The 15,801-nt window shown below is 37.2% G+C and overlaps 1 protein-coding gene across 1 annotated transcript; it reads right to left on the bottom strand.

Annotated features, from left to right (window-relative positions):
• Nucleotides 1-704: 704 nt before the first annotated feature.
• On the bottom strand, nucleotides 705-7,775 carry LOC113323906. The gene is made up of 11 exons (XM_026572255.1): nucleotides 7,565-7,775; nucleotides 6,081-6,724; nucleotides 5,220-5,397; nucleotides 4,739-4,967; nucleotides 4,250-4,389; nucleotides 3,735-4,024; nucleotides 3,432-3,644; nucleotides 2,853-3,344; nucleotides 2,068-2,739; nucleotides 1,423-1,968; nucleotides 705-1,236 (listed from the first exon to the last, which is right to left on the bottom strand). The coding sequence occupies exons 2-11, from the start codon at nucleotides 6,348-6,350 to the stop codon at nucleotides 1,000-1,002; spliced, it is 3,267 nt and encodes a 1,088-aa protein (XP_026428040.1). The 5' UTR covers nucleotides 6,351-6,724; nucleotides 7,565-7,775; the 3' UTR covers nucleotides 705-999.
• Between the last annotated feature and the right edge of the window lie 8,026 nt (nucleotides 7,776-15,801).

Genomic DNA, 15,801 nt, shown 5'->3' on the forward strand with positions numbered 1-15,801 from the left:
AGAAGGAATGTCCTAATTATTAAAGATTTAGATAGCTTGGTTCAGTCATGCCGTAATTTTTGTTGTGTCACTGCTTCCTTTTGCTTATTAAAATATGGATGACAAAAAATGTACTGTATGAGCTATGAAACAATAATTAGCCCTTGATTTTTTCATGCATATTAAGAGGTCTCACATCAAAGATGGCAATATCTTCACCTTCTGCTTCTTCTTTTTTTTCCTCTCAAAAACATAGAACAATCATCCTTCTTCTGTGCTACCTCGATTCAATGAAAGAAAAGAAAGAGAAGAAACGAAAACAAAATGACAGTATATAATAATTAGCATTATGATTTCCATCAATCATGCATCTCTTTTCTCTGCTTTTTGTTCCTCTCACAAGATTTCCTACGAAATCCGAACTCCACATACTGTCTGTAGATTCATACCCTTCTCTTTCCCTCTTCCACGGGCCAGGTGGGATTTCTTCGGCACATCCTACATGGCATTTCCTAGGCATAAGGCACACCCCGCTTGACTACTGGACAGGCCTCTCTGATCTCTATTTTCTTAGATCGAAACCCAGTGAGGAGATCCACGAGTAAGACAGTGGACATCTACTTAACTGGCACGTCATACTTCGGTTAGAAGACTCGACTGGGTTCCAAACGAGACGTCTAATGTTTGTTCTTTTTGGTGAACATTATAATGACATGTTTAGTAGATTCATCAACTTAAATCGACCCAACTTTTGTTGCGTTTATTACTATCTTTTTCTTTTCTTTTGATCAACAAATAAATGAAAGGCCTACATTCTTATTTCTCCTTTTGAACAACAAAAGCTTTATTGAAAAGGAAAAACAGTAAGAACTAATGTCCTAACCTACAATTTTCTTGGCTAGATGTACAGTGAAATCATCTGTACAGTAAAGTTTACATTCCTAAGAAGGTTTAAGTGACGTAAAGAAGAGACCAATACCAGAATTTCCTGCTCTTTCCCCAGAGTTGGTGGCATTGAGATTAAACGACTTGGTTCTGGCTTTTTATCTTAACACTGCTGTAGAAACGTTTGAGGTCCTTAATCGCTTTTTCTTCTATCTGAATTGAACGAATTGATGAAGTGGAGTTAATTTCTGGTTTGAACCAGCGGTTCATTCCCCCACTTGAATCAGATGGTGAACCCTGGGTAGGCGCAATTGTGAATCCAGTTGTGCTCGTCTTAGGGCTTTGAGAAAGATTCTGCTGATGACGCTTCTCCTTCAAAAAAAAACAAAAAAATGATGAAGAAACAAAAACATCTTTGGTTGGTACTGGGGAGTTTAATGATTTGGGATAGTTGTTAATCCATGACCTTTTTAAAATGACCTGTCGATCATCCCAAAAGGTAAGGTTCGCTCAAATATTGTACTAAAAGAAAAGAATCCAACGTGTGAAAGGTTGTACCTGCTGCATCTGAATGTCTCGCAGAGATGGACGAGAAGAAACAGGAGAAGACTGGGAAACCCCCACAGCAGTCCAAGGAGGGTTACCCTTCTCTCCTTCAGAAACTGCAGATGCTCGGGATGATGCCATGGCAATTGGGCTGGACACTCCCCTTGCAGGCAAAAATGAACCCAACCGTATCGACCCGCTACTCTTTCCCTCAGCATGGTCCACCGACTGATCCATCAACTTCCTACTTCGCTGAGCCTCCAATTTCTTGCTCTGCTCGGACTGAATATCACGAAGAGAGGCTGATCCTGAAGGTATCTTAGCTCCACCCCATGCTGGGCCTTCACTTTTGGGTGGTGGCGGCGGAGCAACATCTCTTGGTGCATCATCAAGGGCACCACTTAAGAACATGGACAGACCACCTTTCTTCTTTTTCTTTGACCCAGCTGATGTTAATGTCTTCTTCTGGGTATTAGGTATGCATTTCTTGGGACTACAGAATGATGATTCTTCCAAAACCTGGTGGCTGGCAGTTTCTTCAAACATCTCGTGCCCCACCTATTGAGCAATACATACAGTAGCAGCAATAAATCAATCTGTAGATAACTTTTTCCTAGAGAATTTGAAACATTGCACCAAAAAGCAGAAAAAACTAACCTTTTGACCAGAGACTTGTGTGGTATCAATCTCCAAAAAACCCTTTACTGGACTTGGTTCTTCTTTTACAGCATCTTCATACTTGACAGAGGAGGCAATTTCCAACTGTGTTGCCTTTTGTTTGCTCTTTTTCCGCAGCTTTTTAGATGTCTCCATTTTCTTAGTACCTTTCCCATCAACGACCGGGGGAGGAGATTTTCCATCTGTCTCAACAGGAACGCCAAGCTCTGTAAGTGAGCTCTCAAGAGCAAATCTAGCTTGAATCTTTGCAATTTGCTGATCATCGAGCTGATGACCATTAGACTGTTTAGCTTCAAGCATGTCAATCTGCTGCAACTTCTTCCGCAAAGTTCTAACTTGTTTGGCAATTGCTTGATCAGCAGCATCACTGGGTTGTAGAAAACATTCCACTTTCTTGTCTCCACAGATCCTTAAGATGGATTTTGTTTGACTGTTACGGACCCTTAGATATTCACTATCGCTATCCTCTTCTTCACTATTAATAATGGCTGGGAATGTTGCTGTAGGAGTTGGGAGCCTGCGGTAACTCCATGGTTCAGAAGACTTCAGATCCAGTGATTTTTCTAGATTAGCTAGAATATCAGGTGAAGCACTTGCAATAGACTGAGCTGAAACAGTAAATATGTAGTCCAGGTTGCGAATAACCATATCCTGCGAATGCATGTTTCAAGTTTATACATTCGATCGCATGTGAAGACAAATATTTGAGAGGGTAATGTAGCTTCTATTCTAGAAAAGAATAAGAAATTAAATTAAGTGATCACCTCACAATGCTTCCTCAGATCTTCAGCTTCAAGAGAATCTGCAATTTCAAGTAGCTGTACTGAATTTTTTGGTTCTACCAGGGCTTCAGCTGCTACTTTTTCGCATAGGCTTTTCAAACTTGGAACCACCTTGCTACATGAATCATCATATTGGGAAATAATATCAACTTTATCAGTTTCCATACAGTTAAATATGCTATCTTCGTCAAACTCTTCAGACTCTTCGGCGTTCTTTAACTTAAGATTCGGAGGATTCTCCCCTGATTTAGGATCGTAAATGGGATGGTAAAGAGCAGAAACTATCAACAGATGCGTTTCACCAACTGAAACTGAGGTAGCACGCTTCACTCCCTGTAGTCGGGTAGCAATAGGAGGCTCGGTCTTACTTTTCTTCCCATCCCACATATAAATATCGCCTGTCGTTGTAACTGCAGCAGTCCAGTACTTCCCCGCTGAAATGCTCACCATATTCTTAGCGCACATAGAATATAACTACATAGAACAAACAAGGGGGGATAAGAGTCGCAAGTAAATTGCTGGGGAAGTAAGGATATATTCAATAGCCACTCTAACACCAACCTGTCGACATGTAAGATCAGGATCAGATGAAATCCAATAAAATAATGCACCATCATCTGTGAGAGCCATGCTATGTACCATCCCAGCAACTACTGCAACCACGTGAAGTCGTTCCACACGGTGGAACTTCAGTTGTGCAGCACCACTCTTTTTAATATATCTTGCAATTACCACCCGTCTTGGTGTTACAAGCCGGTGACCCCAAGTAAATACCTGAGTCGCAAAAAAAGAAAAACAATATAATAAAAATTCCACACGAACAGGTAGTTAAAGAGTGTGTAAAAGAAAAGTGAAGACAACTACCTCTCCATCTGCTCCTAATACAATTGTGTGATACTTTGCAGCCGCAACTCCAACAAAAACTTTCCCCTTCAAGTACTCCACTAACCTTGGAGTATAATTAGAAGCTGAGTTGGAGGTACCATACCCAAGCTGACCCTCCTTGTTGCAACCCCATGTGAAAACCTCTCCGCAGTCAGAAACCACAGCAGTGTGTTTGTTGGCTGCTGCCACAGAAACTATTTTCCCCCTAAGGGCACTCACACGACGTGGTGTGGGTTGGCTATCCACAGAAGTATAACCAAGCTGACCCTCTGTACAACATCGTACACAAAGACAATTCAGGAACCAAGAAGACTATAAAGCTGAATTCTGGACAGTCTCTTGTATTAATGGTTTGTCCTTGACAACTGTATCTATAACAAACTAATGGAAGGCTAATGGCGTGTTCATGTCTAATAAAAGAGGTCGGGATACTATATTTTTACAGTCTAAGCAAAGCCCCAGTATGAATTAGAGATTTAGGCCACGGGAGTTACCTCTATTGGAACCCCAAGTGAAAACTTCTCCACCCTCTGTTGCAGCGACAGTGTGATGTTTAGCAGCTGCAATTGCAGTAACTCGGCGTGATCCTAAACCGGAAGTGACCTGCCGAGGGGTAATTATAGCAGCTTGACCACTGAAAGAAATCAAGGCCTTAACAGATCAACATATGAAACTGTTTCACACCCCCTCTGGGGTTTGACTTGAATCCATAAGGGGGAAAAGTAAAAAAGAGAAGCTGTGTGTATTAGAGTTCACACAGTTTGGGGAAGGCACAAATATGAGAAAAAAACTCAAGCTGATTGGAAGAACTGTACAAAGAACATGCATCAATCTACTAATTCCTTTACAAAGAACCTTTTTAAATTCGCTTGAACACAGCTTACATGAAATTTTACTTAAAGTTTGAGACATTTTTTTCACAGTACAAAGTTATAACTTGTCATGTATATTATGCATGCCTTCTTCAGACAATAACCACTGACCTGTGTATATCAAAGTCTGGGTGTCCAAGACGACCCCCTCTTCCAAATCCCCAAGTGTACACTTCTCCACGAGCACCAATTGCAACACTATGAAACTTCGCAGCAGAAACCATCTTAATGTATGATCCTTGAAGTGCATCGACTTTGCATGGCAGCTTCTGTATGTGAGCATTTCCAGTTCCAAGTTGATAGTTTGTACCACTTCCCCAACTGAAGACCTCCATGGAAACTAAAACAAAATACACAACCACTCAGGATATCCATTGAAAATATCTAGACTGATCACTGTGCAATCTCCAAATACCACGTAAACATCTATTCACTGAAGATCCAATTAGTTGAATGGAAATATCTGATAACACAATGCTCAGATGTGCAAAACAAGTTTTTTTTTACTTGCATAAACCTAATGTTTTTCTATGAAATTACACAAACTACTACCAAACCGGAAGTGACTTGACTGATCTTTATAGTGAAATACCTGAATTACGCTCACTCCCAACTACCTGCGAGACAGGCCCAGATAGGAGATCAACAGGTGTTCGACTTTTAGAGTCCTCCACTGTAAGAGAAGCACCAGATTGGAGAAGAATACTCGCCACAGCGAGATGGCCAAAGTGAAGAGCTCTGTGTAGACTACTCCATCCAGACTCTCCATCCTAGAAGAGAAAAGAAAAACATTCATGCACAAAGGAAACCAAAACTTAATTGCACCTTTTCCTTGTATTCCTGGAAGAAACTAAACCCACTTAGCATGCAAAATCTTACTTAACACCATTAAGGTCAGAATGGGTACTGCAGAATCTAAAAAGAGCATTTCTCCGCGAATTTTTAGGAATAGTCTAATCGTGTCATCAAACTTCTACACAAGGTACTTTTCACCTAAACTGCATCTAACCATACACGAATTTCAAATTTACCAAAACATTGTGATAATCTTTGCAAACTGATTTACGAAAACAATACAATGCACCATCCAATAATAAAATATTTATGAAAATCGATATAAGAAAAAAACTCAAGGCACTTTACAGACGTTATGAACATTCTCCACAAATAACCATTTCAATACTTTCGAAATGAATAAACTGCGCATCTGAACTATTAGTATTCACTTCCAGAGGCTGTATAATTTGATTCATTTCTGATGAGTGACAAATAACGATCAAATTAGGAAATAGAGGGTTACATCTCTCTTTACACATTTAGTATGTCTAATGTGAGGAACACTACAAAAACAAGAATAACTTGTCCCGTATCGGCATGGCAAAATCAATCAACATTCTAGTCTTTTACAGAACAATTGGTACTGATGATTTCTAAAGGGATAAATGAATCATACCCTGGCATCAGGATCAGCACCAGCTGCAAGTAGCCTCTTCACGATGGGAATGTGGTTTCTCCAAGTCGCAATATGAAGTGGGGTAAGGCCAGACATATTCCTTGAATCAACATATCCACCATTCTTCTTCAATAGTGCCAAAGCAGAATCTACTTCAGCCAAGGATCCTTGCCTGGTAACAAACCATAGATCCTTATGTGACCCTCCAGAAGATACTCTACGTGCTGGCGTGTACAAGGTTTGTTTTTGGCTCGAAGTGAAACCATCCATAGTTACTCTAGCTTAAGAAGTTCCTCTTAGATTTTTCCAACCTCTTCACTAATAACTTTACTTAAATTAACCTTCACAGACAATATCAAGAGACAGATCCTTCAAAACGAAGTCAGAAGTTTTCCGAGCTCAGTAACACTCATAAATAAGCTCTGGCCCTTGAAAATATATCCTATTGCTAAGACATCTAATTATGTATCAACCTTAAATGCTAGGCACCCATCATCATCTAATCTGTTATTGTCAAAATAAACCACCTTTGGCATCCACATTCAAAGACATCATCACACCTCACAAAAATATACCAGAGAAACTCCGTGCCAAATCTGTGACTCGTTTTAGCAAAAAATTATATCATCGCGAAATATGATAATCTGAAAAGGACATGCAAATGTACATGCAGTACAGCGTTAGCAAATTTGATTATATCACCTAAAGATCAAATCCAGAGAGACATAGATCACATCAAATATTATTAATACCTCAAAAAACACTACCGTGCAGACTGTATCATGACTCCAAACATAATTGTCATTATCCAATTTTCTTACTTTTCTCAAAGATGCCAATTTGCATGCAGACTCAGGCTAACACTTCTTAACTATTATTCCCTTCTAAAGGGATCATCTATAAAGTTTCAAATGCATTCGGGTAAAAAAAAAAGGCGAGTCTTTCAGTATGCTTGACTCTTCGATCAATCGATTGTAGCAAGCAAACACACATGGTGTAATATCATGCATTTAGGTTAATTAATGTAAATCTAATTTCTAAACCCAATGTCACTATAATTCAGACTCCACCTGGTTCACATAAACCGAAATCAGAGAGACCCAATACTAAAAACCCAAATTGCTATCACGCAATTTTAAAGCAACAACCTTTAAGCAAAAAAAGAGAACTTTATTTTATTTTTTAACTCTATAACTGAAACTGAAGAACAATCAGAAGAAAAAATAACCCAGATCAAAACACAAACAGATCCTACAAAAATGATTCAAGTCATTCAACACAAAGCATCCTAACACATTCAACTACTAACAATAGAAAAGGAAGAGCATTTGAGAAACCAGAACCGTATAATATCAAATCTCCAAATACAAAAATAAACCTAGAAATCCAGGAATAAAACCATTACTAAATCAAAGTAACAAATAAATAAATAAATAAAACCCATTTTGGACAATAAGAAGAAGAAGAAGAAGAAGAAGATTTACCTGAGAAGAGAAGAAAAATCAATCCCGAACAGAAGTGTAGAATGAAAAAGAGAAGTATATCTTTGAGTATTTATTAGATTATTGTGGTTGCAGATTTCTTCAGTTTATGGTACAGAGAATCAAGCCTTGGAATATACCCCAAAAAGACACAGTCTTGTAACTTAAAAATATGCTTTTCGCGAAGCAAGGCCAAACAAGAAGAGAGATCCTCACCAATTTCATCACTACTATTAAGTTTTGTATTAACTGCTAAGTGACGATAACACCCCCAAATCTTTTTTGATTTTCCTGATACTTGGGGTCAGAAATTTCTTTCTGAGTTTTTCTCCGCCACGTCTTTTGCTTTCTTGCCTTCGTAATCATCGCTTACACGTCGCAGCCAAAGCGTGTTGCGCCATGTGTCGTCTTTGTACTAGCAAATATTATGTGTTTGTATACTTGGAGGCTGACGTGGGTTAACAACACACACCGAGCTGCAAATGTTAACAAAATCGTTTACGTAGTCGGAGTGAACCATTAAGCATTACACGGTGTTAGGCAAGGTGATCTATTATCATTTTTTTCCTTTTTTTTTTTTTTTTTTCAAGAAGGAAAAAACAATGCCTCATGATTTCATTAGTATGAAATTTTGATTACATCATGATCAATTACATCAGAAAACATAAAATAAGAATTAGTACTAAATTTACAAATTTCGAAACTTAAAGAAACGAAAAATGAAAATTGTACTAAGATTTTACATTCTGCTGAAGAAATTGACATCCTGATAATGGTTTCAAACCATTTTGTTTCTTGATCTTTTGAATCATGATCATTGACGTCATATATGTCAGATGCTTCCATAAAAAAGAAGTAATATGCCCAAACTGATATCAAAGCGATCAAAATCGGTCTTATTTGCCGAATTAGATCGTCTTCTTTCAAAACATACTTGATTATAATGCAGCACCACCACCACACAACGCCATTAAGGCTATTAGATAACAAATCTTGATAGCATAGATATGTCATCAGACCCATCAGAAAGATAAAAACCTAAACCTAAAATCACAAAAAAAAAAATGTGATTTTTTTATTGAAAGCAATAAATACTATTTATACAAACCCAAATCTACCCGGAAAATCTGATATCCCAGATTATATCCGAGCAAATTTAGGTTTGGAGATGAAGAAAAATGAAGAACAGAAATTTTAGATAATTATTTGGGAAAAACGGCTGTACAGAGAGAAAAGATGGAGAAAAATTCGATGATCTATTATCATCTTATTTGTTTTGTATAAGCAATAAAATGGTTCTATAACACTCGGCTTCTGCAGCTGATTGTTTTATTTTTCCATGTATATTTAACTTGCGTGACTAACATTTCATAATATGAGTTATGGATAGTCTTTAAATGAAACTAACTCCCTTTTTTTGAAGGAGCACCGGATCAATTGAAGGAATGATCCTACTACGATAAAGGAGGAAAACAAGATTAGAGGGATATCACCTCCCGTCTAAAAAAAATCCAAAAACAAAAAACCATAATGTCCCGTATAGGGGCTATCTCCTGCCCAAAGCAAAAAGGAATTGTTACAGGGAGACAGTCCCGTGTGTAGGAAAAATCCTTTTGCTACACTAAAGACAGTCCCATATAGCATTCTTTTTCACACGGGGGCGATCTTTCGTCTAGTCTTTACTAGTAAACACTCTTTCAATCGAACGAGTCTATGAAAGAGTTGTGGTGGAAGTGCGGTGAAAGACCCTATAGTGGACTTTAATTTGCTCTAATCGGTAGTTACTCATTCCAAATGAAGGAGTGACACTACCCATAGGATTTGTTCTCAAGTGATGTACGATTTTAGTTCTCAATTTGGCCAAGGAAATAACTTCGATAAATCTTCTATTTTATCTGGCTAACCTAACCAAAGATGTATGTGATATTTTGATTCAAATCCTTGGGGTTAAGCTAATTGACAAGAAGAAGAAATATTTAGTCTCTTCACTCCTCAGGTCCAACATATGCTCTTTCAAATAACTTAATCAAGCATTTGAAAGAACATTGGATATGGGCAGTCTAATACCCTAAATCAAGTTGGCAAAACAACAATGATAAAGGTTGTTCTTGATTATGCTCCCTAATATAGATGAGCACATTGAAGATGTCTAAAAAGCTGAATATGCCCTTTAGAGAAGATTTTGGTGGTGGGAATGTTATAAATACCATTCATTTTTGTTGACCTTGCACAAATACCCCTGAGGGGTAAAAAATAATTTTTTTGGAGTCAACTTGAGAAAATTGCTTCCACCTTTTGGAAGCAACTTGTATAAAGTTGCAGCCACTTCTGGAAGTAACTTGTGCCAGTTGCGTCCACTTTTCAGAAGGTAGAGGTATTTTTAAAAATTGAATAAGGGTAAATTTTAAGGGGCGAATTTTGAGGGGTATTTTGAAAAATCAGGGGTACAACAACCACACCCAATATTTCAATTAGCAATCTGTATGGACTAACTCCAATATACATTCAAGAGAATCAACTAGACTCAATCTTAATAAAGTATATCAAAGAGTTATATCTCTCTTTCTCGATTCAATTCTTACTCAAGTAAATAGTAATCTGCGAGTCTAATTGAATACAAGAGAAATCACTTGAACGGTACCAAAGACCAATGTTCAAGTATCAATCAATTTCAATCAACAACCAAAGGTCGGATTTCCTATTGATTGATTCTAATACACAACATGTGATATTTCAATTATATGACAAAATATAATGCGAAAAAGAAATAACACAGACACTAGAATTTTGTTAACGAGGAAACCGCAAATGCAAAAAAACCCCGGGACCTAGTCCAGGTTGAACACACACTGTATTAAGCCGCTACAGACACTAGCCTACTACAAACTAACTTCGGTATGGACTATAGTTGAACCCCAATCAATCTCACACTGATCCAAGGTACATTTGTGCTTCTTACGTCTCTTATCCCAGCAGAATACTACGCACTTGATTCCCTTAGCTGATCTTACCCACAACTAAGAGTTGCTATGACCCAAAGTCGAAGACTTCAATAAACAAATCTGTGTCACACAGAAAAGTCTACGGTAATAGATAAATCTGTCTCCCACAGAAATACCTACAAGTTTTTGTTCCGTCTTTTGATAAATCAAGGTGAACAAGAACCAATTGATAACCCTGACTTATACTCCCGAAGAACAACCTAGTATTATCAATCACCTCACAATAATCTTAATCGACACGGCGAAAGAAGATATTGTGGAATCACAAACGATGAGACAAAGATGTTTGTGACTACTTTTATATCTTGCCTATCGGAGATATTAATCTCAAGCCAATCGTTACGATTGTACTCAACACGATAGAATATGAAAGATCAGATCACACAACTACGAGAAAGTAGTATCGGTCTGGCTTCACAATCCTAATGAAGTCTTTAAGTCGTTAACCTGGCTTATAAGAAGAAACCTAAGGTTAAAGGAGAACCGACTCTAGCTAATACAACTGGTATCATACAGGAGGTGTGGGGATTAGGTTTCCCAGTTGCTAGAGTTCTCCCTTATATAGTCTTTCAAATCAGGGTTTGCAATAAATGTTAGCTTGGTAACAAAGCATTCAATATTCACCGTTAGATGAACACCTGATTAGATTCAAGCTAATATCTTTTAACCGTTAGATCGAAAACTTAGCTTGTTACACACATATGAAATGCACGATTTTAGGTTTGTATAACCGTACCCAAACATGTACATTTGTTGGTTCAACAGTAGTTAACCAAATGGTTAGCTGTATGAGCACTTTCATATCAACCATATTCACCATAACTAGTTCAAATGACTCAAATGAACTAGTTAGAGAGTTGTTCAATTGTATAAATCTCATATAACTATACAAGAAACAATTGAAGCAAAAACGATTTGATTCACTCGAATCGATTCATGAACTTTATATCCACGGTTTGCAATTTGCATTCCTTAGTTTATAAATATAAGTTAAATAATCGTCTTTAGATATAACCAACTCAAGTTCGCGAAAGGAGTTCACAAACTCCAGCAGATATTCTCGGGATGAGAACCTCCGCCAGTTCGCGGACTGATCTCACAGCTCTTGTTCCGACTTTTTCCTGATCAACGAAGTACGCATACTTTGTTTCAAGGAATAAGGACTTATACATGTATGTGTTTCCACACAATGCTTATATCCAACATTGGTTATATAATCTAAACTCTCATTTCAATCATTGAAACATTCTTAGAGGACGTTATATAGTTGTTATTCACAAACCATTTTTCGTCAAAGCTATTTTCAAAGTGATTCAAACATAACATGACTTTCATCACTAGGTAAAGATGAACTTGGCCAAAGCGAAAGCTTATCAATACATATTTAGAGAAATAGATAGGCGAGATAAACTCGGCTCGAAATAGCAAATGTGTATAATCAAAGTCTATATAGCAAAACGACTTTTGTCTCAAGATAGGAGATAGAGTAGATAGACTTTTGAGTGATAGATAAGTTCAAGTCACCACATAACTTTTAGTCGATGAAGTTCCACCAGTTCCTTGAATAGTCCTTCGTCTTGTATGATGATCGCCATGGAGTTCTTGAGCTCAACTACACTTTATATCCTAGTCCGAGACTTAGCTATAGTAGACTACAAATCAAGACTTATAGTTTTGATCACTAACATTGACAAACATGCTTGAGATAGAAACACATGCAAGTTTGACCGAGCAGTGCTCTAACAATCTCCCCCTTTGTCAATTTTAGTGATAAAACTATCAATACATATGGAATACAAAAATAAATAAATAAACTTTTGTAGCTCCTATTCCACATGACTAATCTTCAACATCACTCGAAATCTTCGTCACTTCCAAGTACTCCAATGATCCCAAAGGTTGTAAGTTCAGCATCATCGTTGTTGAAAATACGTAGCTATAACAATGAGAAAACATAATTCTGAATCATTTCTATACAATGTCATAGTATCATTATGCAACATCAAAGTTCAATTGTATCACAACTTCGACAACAATATTATGGTGATATGTATCACTCCCCCTTAGTCAATACTCCATCTCACATGGAAACCACTCCCCTTTACATAATGATCCGAAAACCATATGTATTTTTAGTGTGAACTACATATTAATTCTCCCCCTTTTTGTCAATAAAATTGGCAAAGGTACGAAAACGGAATCCTAATGAAATTTCCAAAAGAGACATTTCATGACCAAAAGAAAGCATATATCAACTTGTTTATATGCAATCATAAATCCGAAGCTAAATGCATTCATCAAGAAGTTTATGAAGATACAAGATAACCCCTATAAAATTTCACAGCCGCACTCCCCACAAAGATTTGGCAATTAAGCACAAGTTCAGTTAAGAACTCTCCCCCATAAAATGTCATTCCCGAAAGAACAACAAGAGCGACCTTAATTTCAAAAGAAAAGAAGGATTTCTTTGGACATAACAAATCACATACGAATATGAATTTGAATCCAAAAATACTCAATTAGATTAATCACAAGAGAACCCATAATTAATCTAATCGGAAATATACAACCAAATTAACCACAAAAAGTGATGAATTTAATTGATCATGCTCAACATAAGAGAACTTACGGAGCCTCACAGTAATACATAAAAATATGGATCGGGGAAGATCAATACTGCGGAATGTACAAGGATTCATTCTATTTTCCATCATTATTCGCACAATGACATACAATAGACATAATCCTTGTCAACAAAAATTCATCCTATCTTCCATCAATAATGACATAATAGGCTTCAAACTTTTGTGATGTCAAAAGTCCATTCATTCTTTTATCAATACATGCATATCGACATATGAAAGACTTAACTTTTGACAAGGTATGTGACAATCACAGTTCACGGATGCAAACACACATATACCGTAACAAATTGCAACATATAAAACCATAAAGATTAATACTACATAAATCATCTTTCAAACACTTTTAGAATTTAAACAAATAAACCTAAAAACATGAAGATGAAAACGTTGGACATAGATATGTGTAATCACAATAATGGCTATTCCATACTCTAGTTATTCTTCTAAACAAAACAAGAAAAATAGAAGATTTACTAGGCAAATAAAAGAAAATCAGAGTTCATTGAGAACCTCGTATCTTTCAATGAATACGTCAAAGAAGGTGTCACTTATTTCCTTTACCCTCTTGACCTTAGATACACCATGTTCGTGAGTTAGAACACCAACTTTACGATCAACAACCCGAGCAAGCGGTCTAGCCTTGACGTAGTCCATGATGAGCTTCTTTTGATTCCGTGTCAGAACATTCCGATTAGAAAGGATTCTGGTCTGACCATCTAAGAGTTGGTTTATCTGCAGCTGATTTGCAAACTCGACCTTTGAATCGTTCTGAAAACGAGTTAAATCCTTGATGGAATCATCAATCCAGGAGTTGTGATCCTTTCTTTCAAGCATCTTCTTAAGAACTAGCTCTTGAATTGATTCACGTCCTTGAGTGTCTTCCTCCATATCAAGATTCACAATCTCTTGAGATTTTGCAGAGTTCTCCATATAATTTTTTTAGGGATGGAAAAACACAATATAGAGTAATATATATGTGTATGTAAACAGGAGAAGGAAACCCTTGTTTTGGAAACCCTATGAACTCACATGAGGAGGACGCGAACGTTTGTGGACCGGTTAGCACAAAAACATAAAATCAAAATTATATACAACATACTTGAGCACTTCTCAACCATTATCCTTGCACCTCTCAAGATAGAAACAAGGAAAAGAATACCTGACATCAGGTGGTAGAGTGAGAGATAATTTCACTATTGAGAAGGAGTTGTACATATTATCTGACAGCTTGATCTTTGTGTTCTTTGCCTTTCTTCGGTTGACACTCATCCCATAAGAGTAAGACACAGCTTGTTTAACATATCTGTCAGAAGGCTTTCTCTGAGGACTAAGTCTAGGACCTCTTGAAATTGGTTCAAGAGGATCAGAATAGACAGGGATTCATTCTCTAGGATTAGGTTTACAGGATTCATTCTTATAAGCACAGGGAATGTGTTCATTATTGGCACAAGAATTTATACCATTGAGATGAGCTTGTCCCCTGTGATGATTTCTAGAGTAGAGATCATTTTTATAAGATTTCTGGTTTTCTATGGGCACAAGATTCACTGCTGAAGTCGGCAGACTATTTACTCCATTGATAGCAGAAAGAAGCAAATTATGAAGTTTCGAGATTTATTTCCTTCTAACAAAACAATGAATAGCATAGTGATTCTTTTTTCCCACAAAAAGTACAGGTTCGTGAAGGAGAATCAATAACTGGCACCTGTTTTAACTTCATAGACAAATGAGAGGATTGTAAGTCACGTAAATCCTTCTTGACACAACCTTCTTCTGGAGGAAATTTCTTCATGTGCTGTAATTCACGAGAATTAGTTGGTACAGAAGAATTTCTCCATAAGATAGAGTTTTCCTTTTCCAAGGATCTGCATTGTTCATGGGCTAGAATAAGAGATGCATCTAGTTTCTCTTTTTCGACACGAAGTCTGTTAAGGTCTGATGAATGCGTCTCGATCAGACGTTTTTCTCTGATTGAGTCTTCCTTGACTATATCCTCAAGAACACTAATCTTTTCTCGCTGTAGAGTAGTTTCTTGGAGAAGTTTTTTGATATTGTTAGAGAAGGACTCAATGATGTTATAGAGTTTACGTTCTCGATCAAGAGACTTTTCAAATTCATCAATAAGCTGAGCATGATCCTGAAAATCAATTTCCTAAATAGAATTTTTTGAAATTCTGGTGAGCTCCATTTCAGCTTTAGCCATAGTGTCAAATGTATCATCGGACGCAGAGATGTCAACATCAGATAGAACAACCTTTCTACCTCGGGATTCGGGAGAATCAACTAAGGAGTAATCCTTTGAGGTATTCCCAAGACATTTGGCATAGTTAAAAGCTTTAGAAGACATCTTGGTATGCGTATATGCCGGGGAAGAGATTCTGTCCTCATACTCAAATTTCCACAAACACAGACTTGTAAGGTCTTCAAACGTGTTTGCCTGCTCTGATACCGATTAAAAAAGCGTGGGGTACAACAACCACACCCAATATTTCGATTAGCAATCTGTATGGACTAACCCCAATATACTTTCAAGAGAATCAAGTAGACTCAATCTTAATAAAGTATATCAAAAAGTTATACCTCTCTTTCTTGA

Source organism: Papaver somniferum, chromosome 11 (genome assembly GCF_003573695.1).
Source record: "Papaver somniferum cultivar HN1 chromosome 11, ASM357369v1, whole genome shotgun sequence".
NCBI lineage: Eukaryota > Viridiplantae > Streptophyta > Magnoliopsida > Ranunculales > Papaveraceae > Papaver > Papaver somniferum.

Coding starts and splice junctions, on each gene's coding strand:
- LOC113323906 (XM_026572255.1), bottom strand. CDS start 6,350: ATGGATGGTTTCACTTCGAGCCAAAAACAAACCTTGTACACGCCAGCA. Junction 4,390..4,738: donor CCAGACTTTGATATACACAG/GTCAGTGGTTAT, acceptor GATTTCTTTCAG/TGGTCAAGCTGCTATAATTA. Junction 4,025..4,249: donor CACTTGGGGTTCCAATAGAG/GTAACTCCCGTG, acceptor GATGTTGTACAG/AGGGTCAGCTTGGTTATACT.